Genomic DNA, 18677 nt, shown 5'->3' with positions numbered 1-18677 from the left:
AGATAAGGGACCAGGTTGAGATAAGGTTTTGAATCTTAGTTTTTATTTTTTTTAATCCTACATTTATTTGAAATGGATATATTTATCAACAAAGGTCTCAGCTAACAAACCATGTAAGGGAACAGGTTTTTATAAAAACACTTTTTTCTTAAAACTGACATTTATTCACTTCATAACACATCTTACTGTGATTTGTTTTGATTGACACTAAATAGCATGCTATTTTAATTTAATCCATCCAACAAGAGTGTAAAGTCTTCTTTATCTAATAATGCTGTTCAGGAAAGAGTTAAGTGATAAAAAAATACATTCTATTCATTTTTTTGTTTTTTCTGTTTCCACACTATTCTGAAAATGCTGACGGAGTTGACAAAATGGAATATTTTTCCATCTTAACCATGTGTTGTACACTGGAACCATTTTTCCTCAGTCGAAGCTGCCTCTATAACTTAAACTCAAATGCCAAAATTATTTTACAATTCTTTACAGAAATGATGACAGTGGGATGACGGAGCTGACATGTTGAAGCTGTGACCACACAGACTTCAACATTGTTTGTTTAAAATATTAAAAAACATAAAACTTACCAGAACGGGGGGCCTGGGTAGCACAGCGAATAAAGACGCTGACTACCACCCCTGGAGTCGCGAGTTCGAATCCAGGGTGTGCTGAGTGACTCCAGCCAGGTCTCCTAAGCAACCAAATTGGCCCGGTTGCTAGGGAGGGTAGAGTCACATGGGGTAACCTCCTCGTGGTCGCTATAATGTGGTTTGCTCTCAGAGGGGCGCGTGGTGAGCTGTGCGTGGATGCCGCGGAGAACAGAATGAAGCCTCCACAAGTGCTATGCCTCCGCGGTAACGTGCTCAACAAGCCACGTGATAAGATGCGCGGACTGACAGTCTCAGACGTGGAGGCAACTGAGATTCGTCCTCCACCACCCAGATTGAGGCGAGTCACTACGGCACCACGAGGACTTAGAGCGCATTGTGAATTGGGCATTCCAAATAAAACAATTTTTTTTAAAAACTTACCAGAACGTGTCCTACTGTTGCATCCACCATGAGCATGAAGTGGTAAAGGGGTACTAGGAGTTATAGCTGACCATGACATTGTCTGATTTTTTCAGGATTATAAAAATCAGACGGAGTTGATGTAAAGTGAGGACACAACTTTGATAGGCAGTTTTTATTTTTTTTTTTATGGAAAATATAAAATTTACTTTATGTATTGTTTCATATCTTGCAGATCCATACCTTTCATTTCATATTTATATTTATAAATTTTGTTTGGCAGTTTAACATTGTGACCTCTTGCTGAGGACAGGTTAAGATTCATTTGCTTCCAAGTATAGAGCATGCATGTAAAACAATTAAAATAAAATTATTTAAAAATATAAGTAATAAATGCCCTGAGTATACACATTTCCTTTAGATTTAAATTTTACATTATTTATTTTATTTATTTTTTTTACATAAGAGAGGACTTTTGTATGTAGGACATGTTTTGTCCCTTATCTCAAGATCAGTGAAATATGTCAACACAAAAAAGAAGTCATTTTATAGGGTCTTTAAGACCCATATTTGAAAAACGTATGTTTTACATAGTGATAAACAAAATGCTTTGCGAATATTTGTAAAATAAAGGTTTTATGTGATGATAGATTTATATAAAATGGTCGGGCTGATTAACTGGTCGATATTGAGCTATTTTGAGATTAACAGCATTGTCTGATAACCATGCACACTTGGTCAATTAACAGGAGTATTAGCTCCCTCTTGTGACATTTCCAAACTGCAATCAGCCTTGTCAGTGGATGATAATCGGTTTTCAGTTTGTTTTTCTTTGTTTTTTTGTGAATTGTCAGTAAACGTTGTTTAAAATAAGTGTATACATTTAATTTCAGCAAAAATGTGTGTACATTTTATTTTTTATCATTAAATTACATTAAATATCCTGTATATTGGTCATTCGTTAACCCAACTCTAAATTGACAGACCTATAATTCTATAATATTAACAGCCAATGGAAAACCCAAATGGGTCAACCGATGGTTCATGTTGCTAAATTATGCAAAATGACGACTTCATGAAGACATGAAAACCACAGTTATGAGTGACTGTTAGCAGGCATAGATAACCCAGGCCTGTTACAGGTTAGTACTACATTACCCAGTCTGGACTGTAAGGTGCCGTACTCAGCAGATGCCATATCATTGAGCCTTAGCACTCCACATCCTCTTTCCACCCAAGACTGAGACACCATCTCAAACACAAACAACTTGCACTGCATCTGAAAACACACACCACACCACCGCATCATCTTCTCATGTGTCTTTATCATGCTCATGTGTATTGATTTGATCTGAGGGTTGCTCTTACCTGTAGCACATTGCTCTCAGACTCCTCTCCTGTCTTGACCTCCACTCGCTCTAATAAACACTTCTGAGTTTTGTGTGCTTCATGCCGTGCTGCAGACTCTTCCAGAGACTCTTTTGTGTTGTCACCTACAGCGCATTAGAGAATATTTTGCAAACTGCAGCACAAACTTTACTTACAGTATGTCTTAAAGGGATAGATAACAAAAAAAGGTAAATTGTGTAATTATTTACTCATCCTCATGTTGTTCCAAACCCATATGACTTTCTATCTTTCAAGAAATAAAAGATTTTAGAGAATGACAGCCTCAGTCACCATTCACTTTAATGGAAAGAGCAGCATCAACATTCTTCAAAATTTCTTCTCGTGCTCCACAGAAAAAATACAATTTTAAAAAGCATGAAGGTGATTAACCCTTGTGCTGTGTTCCTCATTGGCTACCACTCCTTGTGTTTCCAGGTCAAAATGACCAACCCAAAATGATTGTTTATAAATTTCTCATATTGCAAATATTATCACAAGACACTGCATTATATCTTTTTTCTTTCTAGTCTTTTTTAGTAATTATGATCCTTTTTTGAACTTATTTTAAAAATATATATATTTTTTTTATTGGTAGACAGATTAATTAAACTGAGCTTATACCTGGGCCAGTGGGAGACACTCCCTGCAGGAAAACAACAACAATAATAATTACGTAATAAATTAATAACAACTTACCTGATCTGAACAAAATAGGTGTCGCTTTAAAGCCTAGAGTCTGTCCTTTACAATGCATATAGCTGATCCTACCAATTCTTAAATAATGCTTTTTAATTTGCGGACAAATAAGAACTGTTTCATTTTCATCATTTGCAAATTTGTTATCATAACAATTATATTCAGAGTTGAGGTGAAACCATTAAAAAGATGAGATAGCCATGCATTATATATAGTTGGAAATTAGTAGAATGAGCAAATTTGTTTCACTCACAGGCCAAACAGCAGTGAGTATTAATGTACAAAATTCTCATTCACACATAAATATAATAAACAGAAGGGTTTTTTTGTCACGTTTTTCCTTATAAATTCCCGAAACATACATATAACACAGACAATGACGTATCGTAACAAAGCAGACTATTCCGATTCAAATGAGCCCAAGCACAACATAATCTGGTAAGAAGATCTTGAAATATTCCTCAAAGAGTGTGCATGGAAAGACGATGCATACAGTGTGTGTGTGTAGTTGTAGGTGTGTGCATGTACATGTCTGAGGACTTTGTGTGTGCAAACACACATCCACATATGTGCTCATCTAAAGGATTGGGATGCTCCTGAACACTTAATATTTCTGCATTTTGTAGTCTAATCACTTCATTTCCAATGGCCGGCCATTTTTGACAGGGAACACAAGTGTAACAAAAGTTAAATAAAAAACAATAAAATGTAAAGAAAATGGTCCATTTTTTTTTTTTTTTTTTAAGATACCATATGTGAACAAAGTCAAGTGACAAGTATCACATGACAAAACATATTTCGGTAACATGGTTTCAATGTTTGTTGGCGTTCTGGGTTTTACCCCACAGTGAAATGTCACTGGTCTAGTATCTCAAGTCACACAACTAAACATTAAACATGAAATATCTTCGGGATGGCTGTAGTTTTGTTGATTTGTGTGTTATATCATTTGAAGTGAGGACCGAAAAAATTGATTGTGTGCTGAAAACTTGTGACTTCACACCTCAATCTCAAGTTTGTTTCTGTGACAAAGTCTGGAATACGTACTCTTCTCCAGGCTGTGATCTTGTGAGGAGGAAAGCTGGCTGAAGAACCCGATGTCTGGCTGTGGCTCGCTGCTGCCCCCTGTCGGTTCAGAGCTGCATTTCGGCAGTGCCTGTAGTCGTGAGATGAGGGTGTGACTGAGTAATAATCAAGGTCTGGAACTATGATCTATGATTTGCTTGAGCAAGCCAAATTCTGTCAAACACTTCAAGGTTTAGTAAGGAATTTATTGCTTTACCAAAACACGTTCCAACATGTTCTGTCCAAAAACAAACTTCGCACAGTTGGCATTTCTGTTGTCAGCTTTCTGATCACTACAAGAAAGAATATCGGTGCCAAGATCTGTTACAGGTTTATGCCTAAGGAGACCTGTAAAAAGCCTTTAAACAAGCATAAACATTTACACTGCAGTACCTGAAACTGATGTACTGTAAGAAGTAATTTGTTTCCTCTGAATTTTCTGCTGAAGGACAATCTGTATTTTCCCTCTCAGACAAGTCACAGCTTTTACCCACCTGTAGAATAAAGAATCGAAAATCTAACTTAAAATAGGAAAACCACCACAGTCCATTCTTTACATTTAAATAATTAAAATGATCCGCAATAATAAAACATTAAAGATACCATGAAATCGCTTATCAAGCGAGGTTTTCTTTCCAATGTGTACTTTTTCCTATTTAAACAGATAGTTGGGGCTGAAAAAGGGAAAGACTTGTCCTTTTTTTTAATGACCAACAGAATTAAGTTGTGAACCACGATTTGCTACTTGCTAATGCTAGTTAGATGTAAGTGGTATTGAGCACCAAGTATACTTTGGTTTTGACACTAACGCTAGCATATTCATCCAAGGCAAATTATGTACATTTCGCCATGAACAGAATGCTGAACACTGAAGTATGATTTGGGCTTTAGGAGGAGGAACATTCTTATTCCAGAGAGTATTTTATGGGACAAAAAGGTAAGAGTACAGGAGACATCAATACTTTTTAGTAAGTTTTCAGGATAGAGAAACACTGTCGATTCTAAATACGTATTATTGCTAATAGTTTTAGGCACACGCTAAAATACACATAGATGACCTCAAGGCCAGAGAACATGGACTAAAACTACAAAACTTGAATTTTGATTTCATGGGGTTTAAAAATCAGATTTGCAGAAATTTCAATGAATGAGTTAATAACACAGAGAATGTCAGATTCAGTTGAATCAAACCTTCGCTCTGTCCTTCATATTCTGTCCAAATACAAACGTGGACTCAATCAGGGCACCATGTTCTATGGGTTTGTCGCACATTTTTTCACCAAAGGTTCTGCTGTTCTTCACCTCAAGAGACAGAACAAAAGGCAATTTAAGTTTAAACGTATTGCCAGATTGCATGTATTCTCATCACATTCATGAGATTTAACTAGAGTTACTGGGTCAGCCAAAATAACTAAGACATTTAGAACTAGATGTCAGTTTCTCTGTAAGCCAAAGCCTTGTAAAATAACACTAGACACATCTGCCCTTTGGACCGTATCCCATGCTGTGTTCAAGCATGCAGATGTTGGCAAATTGCAGAACAGTGGTTCTCAACTGATGGGTTGCAGATCTGTTTTGCTAGGGTCATGATGAACAGCGTAAAACAATCCTAAATGCAATGAATACAATGCAACTAACCATACAATTGTGCATAGTTAGGTCAGCAAAATAAATAGGCTTATCAACTTTTAAAAGGGAGGTGAAATTTACATTAAAGATGCTCTTATCCAGAGTGACTTAAAAATTGCTTTAATGTCACATATGAGACTGATGTAATCAACGGATTACAAACATGCAATGCTATCTGCTAGAAAAATACAAACAAGTGTTGCAAACAAGTAAATCAAACCTAATATGGATACAATACATCCAAATGTTTAACACATCATTAGATGCTGTTGTCAAATGTGTGTCCAATCAGACTCTACAACATTTTGCAACTATTTTAACTGGTTAAGCCTGCCAAATTAGGCCACTGCCATTATGGACATATGACATGCTTTCATATATTTTGATAATCGATTAATCTGTAATTCAGTCAAGATTATTGAAGGGGAACACTTCATTAGGTTGACAAGCATGTGCTCAGGAAAGTGTTTGATATAAAGTGCACATACAGTATGCTTTGGACAACTTGAGTCATGCACCTTTTTAGCTACAGCTTCCTCTTTCTATTTTTTAATAGAAATGTATTTTTCACTACTGTAATATGACGTCTCTGATGGAGGCTTTTCTAGTCACAGTGCGCATATCCAACTAATCAATAACGAAGTTTGTTTTCAAGTAATTTTTATTTGTATAGCGCTTTTCACACTTTTCACTAGCTGTTGCAGCCCTAGTAATATTACTAAACCTCCATGTTTCACAAAGAACATTTTTTGTTTATTTTTGTACAATAAACACTTTGTCCAATGTAAAATCTGTGTCCTGAAAAAAAAAAATCCCAGTTGAGTACCACTGATGTGGATTCTATAAAGCACAGAACATAAACATTATGACATACACTCACCAACCACTTTATTAGGTACACCTGCAGTGTGTTGTAGTGAGCAGAATAGCATCTCAGAATGCACAACACGTCGAACCTTGAGGTGGATGGGCTACCAAGTCGGGTTCAGCCAAGAACAGAAAGCTGAGGCTGCAATGTTTCTGTTCTTGGCTGACAGAAGTGGAACCCAACGTGGTCTTCTGCTGTTGTAGTCCATCCACCTCAAGGTTCGACGTGTTGTGCATTCTAAGCTGCTATTCTGCTCACTACAATTATACAGAGGGGTTATCTGAGTTACCGTAGCCTTTCAGGTCAGTTCAAACCAGTCAGGCCATTCTCTGTTGACCTCTCTCATCATCAATCAAGGCGTTTCCATCTGCAGAACTGCCACTCACTGGATGTTTTTGGCACCATTCTGAGTGAACTCTAGAGACTGTTGTGCGTGAAAATCCCAGGAGATCAGCAGTTACGGAAATAATCAAACCAGCCCGTATGGCACCAACAAGCATGCCACGGTCGAAACCACTGAGATCACATTTTTCCCCATTCTGATGGTTGATGTGAACATTAACTCAAGCTCCTGACCCATATCTGAATGATTTTATGCATTGCACTGCTACCAAATGATTGGCTGATTAGATAATCACATGAATAAGTAGGTGTACAGGTGTTCCTAATAAAGCAGTCACTGATGTAGTACTATCATTATTTTGGCATTTCTTTTTTTTTCCAAAACAGCTTACAAGAACTTAGTGCTTCTTGTCACATAGTACTTGACACCAATTATTTTAAGAATGATTTGCCAACACCCCTAGAGTCACGAGTTTGAATCCAGGGTGTGCTGAGTGACTCCTGCCATGTTTCCTAAGCAACCAAATTGGCCCAGTTGCTAGGGAGGGTAGAGTCACATGGGGTAACCTCCTCGTGGTCGCGATTAGTGGTTCTCGCTTTCAAAGGTGCGCGTGGTAAGTTGTGCGTGGATCGTGGAGGGTAGCATAAGCCTCCACATGCGGATTCTCCGCGGTGTCATGCACAACGAGCCACGTGATAAGATGCGTGGATTGACTGTCTCAGAAGCGGAGGCAACTGAGACTTGTCCTCTGCCACCTGGATTGAGGTGAGTAACCGCGCCACCACGAGGACCTACTAAGTAGTGGGAATTGGGCATTCCAAGTTAGGAGAAAAGGGGATAAAAAACATGACTAGGAGTACAGCGTGAGTCAGTCATGCCTTACCGATGACATGTCATTATCCTCTATGCCAGCATTCGAGACCTCTGAGTTACTTTCACCTTCTGCTTCTGAGGAGTTTGTCAGTCCATTTGCACTTCTATTGCTTGTGTCTGTGGAGAGATTAAACAACAGAATTTAGTGGTTTCAGATTATTCAGGGTTCGTACAGCTTTATAAAGAGTGAAATTCAAGCACTTTTACAGGACTTTCAAGGTACATAAATCATCTTTTTTTTGTCTGCACCTCGAAGCTTTAAATATTATCCAGTTCTAAATGTTACTTAACAAAAATGCAATGCTAAACAATCATCCTATGTGATTTCAAACACTGCCCAATCTATCAAAAATTAAAGTTTCAAGAATTCCTTTACACCCACAGCTTAGACTTAATACTTAATTTTATGATCACAATCAAAGACTTGCATTAACACAAAAATACAGTTGGCAACACTGGTTAACTACAGGAAGTGGTTTACCGTGGGGAAAAATAAATCCTAGTTACTGTAATTACCCATTACATTCAATGTGTGGTTTTTTGCACTTCAAAAAAAAGCAAAAATTCTAGAACTGATATTTTTCACCAGCCATTTAAATAAAGGCTAAATGAAGACCGGTTTGAAAAATACAAGCAATTTAGTGACAAGATATGAGATGCATGTGTAATCTGCACATGTGCAGCAGAAGTAAATTCAGTATGATGGAACTGTTTTCCTCCACACAAGTATAAGATGCGACTGCAATTATCAGACCGATTAAATGTCATTTTAACTGATGTATTGAATATTATGAGTGATTTCAGCTGTTCTAACAGCTAAAGTATGTAAGGGATAATTGTACAGCCAGGCTTAGAACATAAAACACTGCTTAACAAAACAATTTTAATTCAAGCATATTTCAAACCTTGAAAACATAACTTTGAAAATATATATTTTTTTTTTTACCAATTTTTACTGATATTTTTCACTTGATCTATCTGAGTTGATATTCATTATAAACTCACCGCTCCGAGGGAGAGTTCGGGCCGGTGGGGCTTGCAGCACTGGAGGTCGCAGGATGCTGCGCTGAGCTTCTTTGGGTTTGGGGTTCGGGACACCTGAAACAAATCAAACATGATTGCTAATAACACAGCAGGAATGGTCAACAGAAATGGAACCCCTCTGGCTGCAACTGTCAGGTCCTGAGAGTTCATATGGTGAACCTTATGACAACATCAACACTGGACATTAATCAACAGTCTGTGAAAAACAACAGATGTTTGAAGACTGACTCACCAGCACTTGGAGCCTGGCCGTGGATCAATGTGGGGGGCTTCAGACGAAACCCCACCGTCTTCTCCTCTGATTCAAAGAAGAAAAACAGAGAGGCAAAACCACAAAATTTAGATCTTTAATACGATAAAAGGTGAGGACATGCACAAGTACAGTGCATCCGGAAAGTATTCACAGCGCTTCACTTTTTCCACATTTTGTTATGTTACAGCCTTATTCCAAAATGGATTAAATTCATTATTTTCCTCAAAATTCTACAAACAGTACCCCATAATGACAACGTGAAAGAAGTTTGTTTGAAATCTTTGCAAATTTATTAAAAATAAAAAAACAGAAAAAAAAAAATCACATGTACATAAGTATTCACAGCCTTTGCCATGACACTCAAAATTGAGCTCAGATGCATCCTGTTTCCACTGATCATCCTTGAGATGTTTCTACAACTTGATTGGAGTCCACCTGTGATAAATTCAGTTGATTGGACATGATTTGGAAAGGCACACACCTGTCTATATAAGGTCCCACAGTTAACAGTGCATGTCAGAGCACAAACCAAGCCATGAAGTCCAAGGAATTGTCTGTAGACCTCTGAGACAGGATTGTATTGAGGCACAGATCTGGGGAAGGGTACAGAAAACTTTCTGCAGCATTGAAGGTCCCAATGAGCACAGTGACCTCCATCATCCGTAAATGGAAGAAGTTTGGAACCACTAGGACTCTTCCTAGAGCTGGCCGCCCGGCCAAAATGAGCGATCGGGGGAGAAGGGCCTTAGTCAGGGAGGTGACCAAGAACCCGATGGTCACTCTGACAGAGCTCCAGCATTTCTCTGTGGAGAGAGGGAACCTTCCAGAAGAACAACCATCTCTGCAGCACTCCAACAATCAGGCCTGTATGGTAGAGTGGCCAGACGGAAGCCACTCCTCAGTAAAAGGGACATGACAGCCCGCCTGGAGGACTCTCAGACCATGAGAAACAAAATTCTCTGGTCAGATGAAACAAAGATTGAACTCTTTGGCCTGAATGGCAAGCGTCATGTCTGGAGGAAACCAGGCACCGCTCATCACCTGGCCAATACCATCCCTACAGTGAAGCATGGTGGTGGTAGCATCATGCTGTGGGGATGTTTTTCAGCGGAAGGAACTGGGAGACTAGTCAGGATCGAGGGAAAGATGAATGCAGCAATGTACAGAGACATCCTTGATGAAAACCTGCTCCAGAGCGCTCTGGACCTCAGACCGGGGCGAAGGTTCATCTTCCAACAGGACAACGACCCTAAGCACACAGCCAAGATAACAAAGGAGTGGCTATGGGACAACTCTGTGAATGTCCTTGAGTGGCCCAGCCAGAACCCAGACTTGAACCCGATTGAACATCTCTGGAGAGATCTGAAAATGGCTGTGCACCGATGCTCCCCATCCAACCTGATGGAGCTTGAGACGTCCTGCAAAGAAGAATGGGAGAAACTGCCCAAAAATAGGTGTGCCAAGCTTGTGGCATCATACTCAAAATGACTTGAGGCTGTAATTGGTGCCAAAGGTGCTTCAACAAAATATTGAGCAAAGGCTGTGAATACTTATGTACATGTGATTTTCTTTTCGTTTTTTATTTTTAATAAATTTGCAAAGATTTCAAACAAACTTCTTTCACATTGTCATTATGGGGTATTGTTTGTAGAATTTTGAGGAAAATAATGAATTTAATCAATTTTGGAATAAGGCTGTAACATAACAAAATGTGGAAAAAGTGAAGCGCTGTGAATACTTTCTGGATGCACTGTACACTTCCAATTACATTTGAAAATCCAAGTATTACCAGGTTCTGAGTCTGAGTTTGCAGTTGGTGATTGACAAGAACTGGATGGCATGAAAACATTATTCTTAGAAACTGCAAAGAAAAGAATGTGTCAAAACACCCTTAATAAACTGTACAGATCTGTGATCATTGCATGGCTTTCTAGAATATGTGATTCTGATTGGTCAATCGTGGCATTCTGCAGTCAAATATTTGTGTATAATGATGACTAAACCGTATAATTACAGTCCTAGGTAACCGATCTCCAAACTCAAATCATTATTTCATGTCCTTTTATTTATTTATTTGGTAAGCAGTCATGTAAGAAACGGGATAATGTACAGTTAGCCGGTCATTATCTCAAGGCAATCGGGTCCCTGACGCAAAGTGGAAGTACATTATCCCACACTTATTTTCTAGATGTAAATCCCCGGATTACCAGAGTGAGCGGGTGGGAACTGTGTGAAAGACGATGTTCTTCCTCTCTTAGCAGCAGGGCAGTAACTGCCATCTTCTTTATCAGAGTCTGGGACAAAAACAGAGAGAGAAATATAGATTACATTATAAAGATGCTGGAAGTAGCATTTTTGTCCAGAAATATCTCACACTTTACATCAATGTTTTCCGTAGACAGCAAAAACATTCAAAGCTCACCCTCTCCATCCTCTGTGCTGGATCCCTCCGCTGACCGCTTGAGAGAGAATCAGTGTTTTAGAGCCAATATTGGACAGGTGTGATTAGGTCTGAATCATGCAGTAAGCACAGATATGCTGGTCTTACCTTTTGTGCTGTATCCTTTTGGAACACAAAAACTGGAGGAGCAACAGCAGGTTTCTCTGAAAGTTCAAAGATTTTGAATTTTTCCATCATACTGAATGGACACAATACTATATATGATGCATTTAAAAAAATGAGCAATAAGAGACTTTTATTTCTAATGGTCCTTGCTATGAATCCACCTGAGAACTGGATGTATAAATATGTTAGTTTAATACTTCAGAATAAGTAAGCCTCTGCCCAGTCATTGCATTGTTCATGTATACAAGACTAATTGTTTTCATAAACAAAGGCCAGAAGCTGAAAGAAATCAGTTCAGAACAACTGATTATACATCCTCACAGGTGGACTCAAAAACCGAAAACCCAACTGAAACACTTCTGGCATCATTTGCCTGTGTCTATTTTTATCTTATCGTGAGGACAGCTCCCCTTGCCGAGTTGTATGACTGACTTTCTATAATTTATATTCCACAGATCTCTGCCAGTTACAGGCTTTGATGCTCCAAATGACCCATGTAAACCAAACGTTCAGCCGAGTATTACTGAGTGAATGATTCTGAGAAAGCAAATCAGACTTTACTAAATCGCCAATAACCATCCCATTAAGGGAAAAGTTCTGAAAATTCTCTCATCATTTACTCCCCCTCGTGAAATCCCAGATGTATATGACTTTCTTTCTTCTGAAGAACACAAATAAAGATACAAATAAATCTCCACCTTTGACCAGCCTTGACCAGTAGGTGGCAATATGCACAAAGAATGTGAATCAGCAAAAAACTAAACAAAAATGTGGAAGTGAAAGTGGAGATTTTTATGGACTAAATGGACTTAAATATTGACCTGTTTCTCACCCACAGCTTTCATATCACTTCTGAAGACATGGATTTAACCACTGGAGTCATTTGGATTGCTTTTATGCTACATTTAGGTGCTTTTTGGAGCTTCAAAGTTCTGGCCACAATTCACTTGTATTGAATTAGCTTACAGAGCTGAGATATTCTTCTAAAATTCTTCAAGTCATACACCTCTGGGATGGAATGAGGGTTAGTAAATGATAAGATAATTTTCATTTTTGGTTGAACTATTCCTTTAACATAACTAAAGTTGATGCAAAGATATCACCACTTAATTTGTTTGCCAACGCAAAACACAACTCACCATTCTCATCTGCCATGCTGCTGTCTGAGTCCCACTTTAGGATGAAATCAACCTTCTTTGCCCCAGACCATTAGAGAGAAAACACTAAACAAAATATGGCACCAAAGTGAATTAAAAAATGTATTATTAATATTCTCCCTCCAGTAAAACTGTATAATACCTTCCATAAATCATCACCAAACATTATTTAACACTTAACAGATCAGTTGGTCATGTAAATTTAAATATGAATATATGGAAGTTTCATTACATTTAAATATATTGAGTTCACTGTCTATCTAAAGTTATGCACATTTACCAATTATCCATTGCATAACACAATAAAGTTTGTTAATATGTTATTAATATTCAACGTGTCCCACTGCCAGTAAAGATCAAGAGGAAGGTATTTAAAATGCATGCATAATCTCATGAGTGTATATGCAGTGAATTGGGTAAGATCTACAGGTATCGTACTCTTATAATCTCTAAATCCATAACTAACTGTAATATCACAGCTGACTAAGATGACAAAAACAGAGTATATGAATGAATGAATGAATTAAATATACTTTATAGCAAATGGTTCCCTCATGAGAGGTGAAAAATGTAAGAAAGTCATAGCAGGTGTTCCAGATGTATATTTTCAGTTGATTTGTTTGTTGTATTTACATCTTTTTTAGTTTAAGTTTCTAAGCTTACAGTAACCATTTAAATTTATTTTAATAAGGACAATTTAGAAACAATTCAGAAAGCTTCAGAAAAGGTGACTTTAGCTGAAAGGTAAGTATAGTCTGCATCCCTCATGCTGTTCTCTAAAGCGAATGAGTTTTGAAATGTTTTAAATATGGGGGGAGAGAGAGCACCAACTCTTGCCACAAACCACCTGAATGAAATCTTACAATATACAGATGGAAACCACCTACAAACAGCTACATTTAAAATACATGACACTATGATCATTCATATGCGCCTGTCAATATTCAAATCTAAAGAGCAGACATTCACACAACTGTTAATAAACATAAAAAAAAAAATAATATACACACCTGTAACTGAATACAAATAAATCTACCTGCATGTAAACATTAGTTATATCTCTGAAGGAGGCCAGTGCGTTCAGACGCTCCGCTAATCCTGCTCCACTAAACCCACCACCATAAACAAACACACAGTCCTTCAACTCCAAAAACTCTCATATTCATCACAACATGATTCATTCCACACATTAAACTTCTGTGAGAATTTACACGGGTATTTCTGACACAAATGACACTTACCCTCTTCTCACAACCCGGCCATTTTACTTCCGCTATCTACCCACAATCCTTCTGAGCTCTGATGCGACTGGCTAGCGCGCGCGTGGCGCGCATAACACACGTGGTGTAATATTTTTTTACAGAATAAAATGTTTACGTTTTAATAATGTAAAAAAAGAAAACGTGAAAAACAGATGCAACGCGTAGTTATCTAGAATAATTAAATATAGTGAAAAAGACAAATAATAATAATTGTGTATTATTGTGGATTTGTCTATTGTCTATTAATCTAAAGAGATTAATTATATTGATTACATTTACATTGTTACATTGTTCTGGCCTGTTTAATTTTATATATATATATATATATATATACTTGGAAAATGTAGTTTGGCCTTTGTGTGCAGTATAACCGGACCATAAAGCTGTTGTCATCACCAGTCACTGTTTGTGGCACAAAAGTGTCTTTTTATTCTTTATATCTGGTTTTATAGTTGCCTTTTACGATTTTCTGTATAGTGTGCTGCTTCAGGCCATTGTAAAAGACTTGCGTTCGACATTTTGTGAAACCACATTAAAAGTCACTGTAGAGCCGAGGAGGGCGGGGCCGGGCTGGAATGAGACACACCCGGTCCCCAATCAGCCTGTTGGGGCGCCGAGGGATAAAGGTGGCCGGGGACGACAGTTCGAGAGAGAGAGAATTGTAGGCAGCTGTACTGTGTGTGGTTTTTGGTTGTGTGGTTTGTTTAAATTGTTTATTAAGTTATTATTTATATTATTAAGCCGGTTCTCGCCTCCTCCTTTCCACTGAACCCCCTTACACTGGTGCCGAAACCCGGGAAGGAGGAGGGATTCCCGTCGCAGGGTCCTCGACACTGCCGTCCACCCAGGGGAGCGCCGCTGCCGTCCGACGGGGGACAGAGTAGCCCGACCACCCAGACGCGGGGAACGGCCGCCGTCCGCGAGGCAAGTGGGGACGGGACACCCTGACCGCCTGGAGCGAGGGAGCCGCTGCCGGGGGCGGAGGAGTGCCCTGCCGTCCCCCGGGAACGCGGAGGGGTCGAGAGAAGACCGCCGTCCGCGGGGGGAGGAGGGAAGCGACTCCCCGACCGCCTGGAGTGGTTGGGCTGCTGCCAGGGGCGGAGGAGAGTCCCCACGGGACGCCGGGAACGCGGAGGGTCGTTCTGTCCGCTGGGAGTCGGAGGTCTGACTCCGGTCCGCCCAGGGAGGAGCGGCTGCAGTCCGCCTGAGAGGGTGGAGTAGTGATCAGGGACCACGTGACGGCGCATCAGAGAACTGGTGAGTTTCTTTTTTTTTCCTCTCTCTCTCTCTCTGTCTGTCTGTGTCGCTCCGTGTTGGCCTTTCCCTCGCCATTTTGTGTTGTGTGTTGGTGGTGGGGTTTTTTTTTCCCTCCTGTCTCCTCCCAGGTCGAGGAAGGCGGGGAGGACCCGCCGGCAGTCGGGGCATAAGGCACGCCCCCCCCCGGGGGCTCCTCGGCCTGAGGCAACGCCGGGAGGAGTGTAGAGCCGAGGAGGGCGGGGCCGGGCTGGAATGAGACACACCCGGTCCCCAATCAGCCTGTTGGGGCGCCGAGGGATAAAGGCGGCCGGGGACGACAGTTCGAGAGAGAGAGAATTGCAGGCAGCTGTACTGTGTTTTTGGTTGTGTGTTTTGTTTAAATTGTTTATTAAATTATTATTTATATTATTAAGCCGGTTCTCGCCTCCTTTCCACTGAACCCTCTTACAGTCACAATTTTTGTTAACTTTTCTAAGTGAAGTACGTTAAGATTTTTAATCTGACTTGTTTGTTTGCCGTTTTCAGCAGAATGTTCGCTTAACCAACAATAGTTATAAAATATTTGCTAAATTATAGTAAATTTTTCAACTGCAAGATACTAAGTTACTGTAGTGTTTGCATACCTACAGACATTTCATGTTGCATTAGATTGTGACAAATGCCTTGGTCAACACTTGTTACATTATTACAAGATTTATCAGTGTAACAAATGCACCCTCCTTTTACTTTCCACCTGGACCAACATGCTGTAAGACTGCAATTCATATTATGTATGCATTAAGTTACATTTAAAACAGTTATAAACTGCACACGCTTTGGCAATCCATTGGTTCTCACTAGAATTTCTGGTGCCAACTGATTTTGTATCTGATGGCTGTTGGTGTTATGGATCACCATAAATGTTTATTTTCATTAAGGTTACATTTTGTATGGTAACTGGACTGTGCCTAATAACTTTTATAAAATAAAAGTTTAACCAAACTAATTGTCTCTGAAATAAGTAGCATATAAACTCACTGCACACTTTATTAGGAACACCTGTATATAGTGCATCCGGAAAGTATTCACAGCGCTTCACTTTTTCCACATTTTGTTATGTTACAGCCTTATTCCAAAATGGATTAAATTCATTATTTTCCTCAAAATTCTACAAACAATACCCCATAATGACAATGTGAAACAAGTTTGTTTGAAATCTTTGCAAATTTATTAAAAATAAAAAACGGAAAAAAAAAAATCACATGTATATGTATTCACAGCCTTTGCCATGACACTCAAAATTGAGCTCAGGTTCATCCTGTTTCCACTGATCATCCTTGAGATGTTTCTACAACTTGATTGGAGTCTACCTGTGGTAAATTCAGTTGATTGGACATGATTTGGAAAGGCGCACACACCTGTCTATATAAGGTCCCACAGTTAACAGTGCATGTCAGAGCACAAACCAAGCCATGAAGTCCAAGGAATTGTCTGTAGACCTCCGAGACAGGATTGTATCGAGGCACAGATCTGGGGAAGGGTACAAAAAAATTTCTGCAGCATTGAAGGTCCCAATGAGCACAGTGACCTCCATCATCTGTAAATGGAAGAAGTTTGGAACCACCAGGACTCTTCCTAGAGCTGGCCGCCTGGCCAAACTGAGCGATCGGGGGAGAAGGGCCTTAGTCAGGGAGGTGACCAAGAACCTGATGGTCACTCTGACAGAGCTCCAGTGTTTCTCTGTGGAGAGAGGAGAACCTTCCAGAAGAACAACCATCTCTGCAGCACTCCACCAATCAGGCCTGTATGGTAGAGTGGCCAGACGGAAGCCACTCCTCAGTAAAAAAAGCACATGACAGCCCGCCTGGAGTTTGCCAAAAGGCATCTGAAGGACTCCCAGACCATGAGAAACAAAATTCTCTGGTCTGATGAAACAAAAATTGAACTCTTTGGCCTGAATGGCAAGCGTCATGTCTGGAGGAAACCAGGCACCGCTCATCACTTGGCCAATACCATCCCTACAGTGAAGCATGGGGGTGGCAGCATCATGCTGTGGGGATGTTTTTCAGCGGCAGGAACTGGGAGACTAGTCAGGATCGAGAGAAAGATGAATGCAGCAATGTACAGAGACATCCTTGATGAAAACCTGCTCCAGAGCGCTCTGGACCTCAGACTGGGGTGACGGTTCATCTTCCAACAGGACAACGACCCTAAGCACACAGCCAAGATAACAAAGGAGTGGCTCCGGGACAACTCTGTGAATGTCCTTGAGTGGCCCAGCCAGAGCCCAGACTTGAACCCGCTTGAACACCTCTGGAGAGATCTGAAAATGGCTGTGTACCAATGCTCCCCATCCAACCTGATGGAGCTTGAGAGGTCCTGCAAAGAAGACTGGGAGAAACTGCCCAAAAATAGGTGTGCCAAGCTTGTAGCATCATACTCAAAGACTTGAGGCTGTAATTGGTGCCAAAGGTGCTTCAACAAAGTATTGAGCAAAGGCTGTGAATGCTCATGTACATGTGTGGGTTTTTTTTTTTTATTTTATTTTATTTTTTTTTATAAATTTGCAAAGATTTCAAACAAACTTGTTTCACGTTGTCATTATGGGGTATTGTCTGGAGAATTGAGGAAAATGTATTTAATCCATTTTGGAATAAGGCTGTAACATAACAAAATGTGGAAAAAGTGAAGCACTGTGAATACTTTCCGGATGCACTATACCTACTTATTGATATTTAATCAGCCAATCATGTGACAGTAGTGCAATGCATAAAATCAGACAGATACAGGTCAGGAGCTTCAGTAAATGTTCACATCAAACATCAGAATGGGTAAAAAATTTGATCTCTGTGATTTTTCAACTGTGGCATGATTGTTGGTGACCGATGGGCTGGTTTGAGTATTTCTGTAACTGCTGTTCTCCAGGGATTTTCACGCACCACAGTCTCTAGAGTTTACTCAGAATGGTGCCAAAAAACATCTAGTGAGCGGCAGTTCTGTGGACGGAAACACCTTGTTGATGAGCGAGGTCAGTGGAGAATGGCCAGACTGGTTCGAGCTGACAAAGGCTACGGTAACTGCAATGACCCCTCTGTACAATTTAGTGAGCAGAATAGCATCTCAGAATGCACACAACACGTCGAACCTTTAGGCGGATGGGCTACAACACCACGTCGGGCACTTTATTAGGACCATAGTGTTCATAGTAAGGTTCTTGGTGAGTGTATATTTTTACTCAATGCTGTTAACATGTCTGGTCTCCAAACAGGGACTGAGAATGAATGTG

The 18677-nt window shown here is 39.8% G+C and overlaps 1 protein-coding gene across 8 annotated transcripts in view; it reads right to left on the bottom strand.

Moving 5' to 3' along the window:
- Positions 1-14197, bottom strand: part of LOC127427649 (ran-binding protein 3-like) — a 30788-nt gene extending 16591 nt beyond the window's left edge. For 6 of the 8 annotated variants that reach the window (XR_007894964.1, XR_007894963.1, XR_007894965.1 and 3 more), the window contains exons 1-15: positions 14135-14197; positions 12876-12959; positions 11719-11774; positions 11593-11629; positions 11378-11464; positions 10960-11031; positions 9150-9215; positions 8879-8971; positions 7884-7990; positions 5352-5462; positions 4554-4654; positions 4378-4453; positions 4143-4251; positions 2379-2503; positions 2169-2289 (exon numbers count right to left, since the gene is read on the bottom strand). Coding sequence is in view for 4 of the 8 variants with exons in the window: in XM_051675351.1 (XP_051531311.1) it covers positions 2169-2289; positions 2379-2503; positions 4143-4251; positions 4378-4453; positions 4554-4654; positions 5352-5462; positions 7884-7990; positions 8879-8971; positions 9150-9215; positions 10960-11031; positions 11378-11464; positions 11593-11629; positions 11719-11774; positions 12876-12891 (1177 nt within the window). In the remaining 4 variants the exon portion in view is untranslated. Of the gene's footprint in view, positions 1-2168; positions 2290-2378; positions 2504-4142; positions 4252-4377; positions 4454-4553; positions 4655-5351; positions 5463-7883; positions 7991-8878; positions 8972-9149; positions 9216-10959; positions 11032-11377; positions 11465-11592; positions 11630-11718; positions 11775-12875; positions 12960-13903; positions 14018-14134 lie in introns of those variants that run through there. The other 2 variants (XM_051675352.1, XM_051675353.1) reach the window with 2 other exon arrangements.
- Positions 14198-18677: the final 4480 nt, after the last annotated feature.

Source organism: Myxocyprinus asiaticus, chromosome 37, assembly GCF_019703515.2.
Source record: "Myxocyprinus asiaticus isolate MX2 ecotype Aquarium Trade chromosome 37, UBuf_Myxa_2, whole genome shotgun sequence".
Lineage (NCBI taxonomy): Eukaryota > Metazoa > Chordata > Actinopteri > Cypriniformes > Catostomidae > Myxocyprinus > Myxocyprinus asiaticus.
Note: the sequence above shows the minus strand (reverse complement) of the source record. Positions and strands in the feature narration are given on the sequence as shown.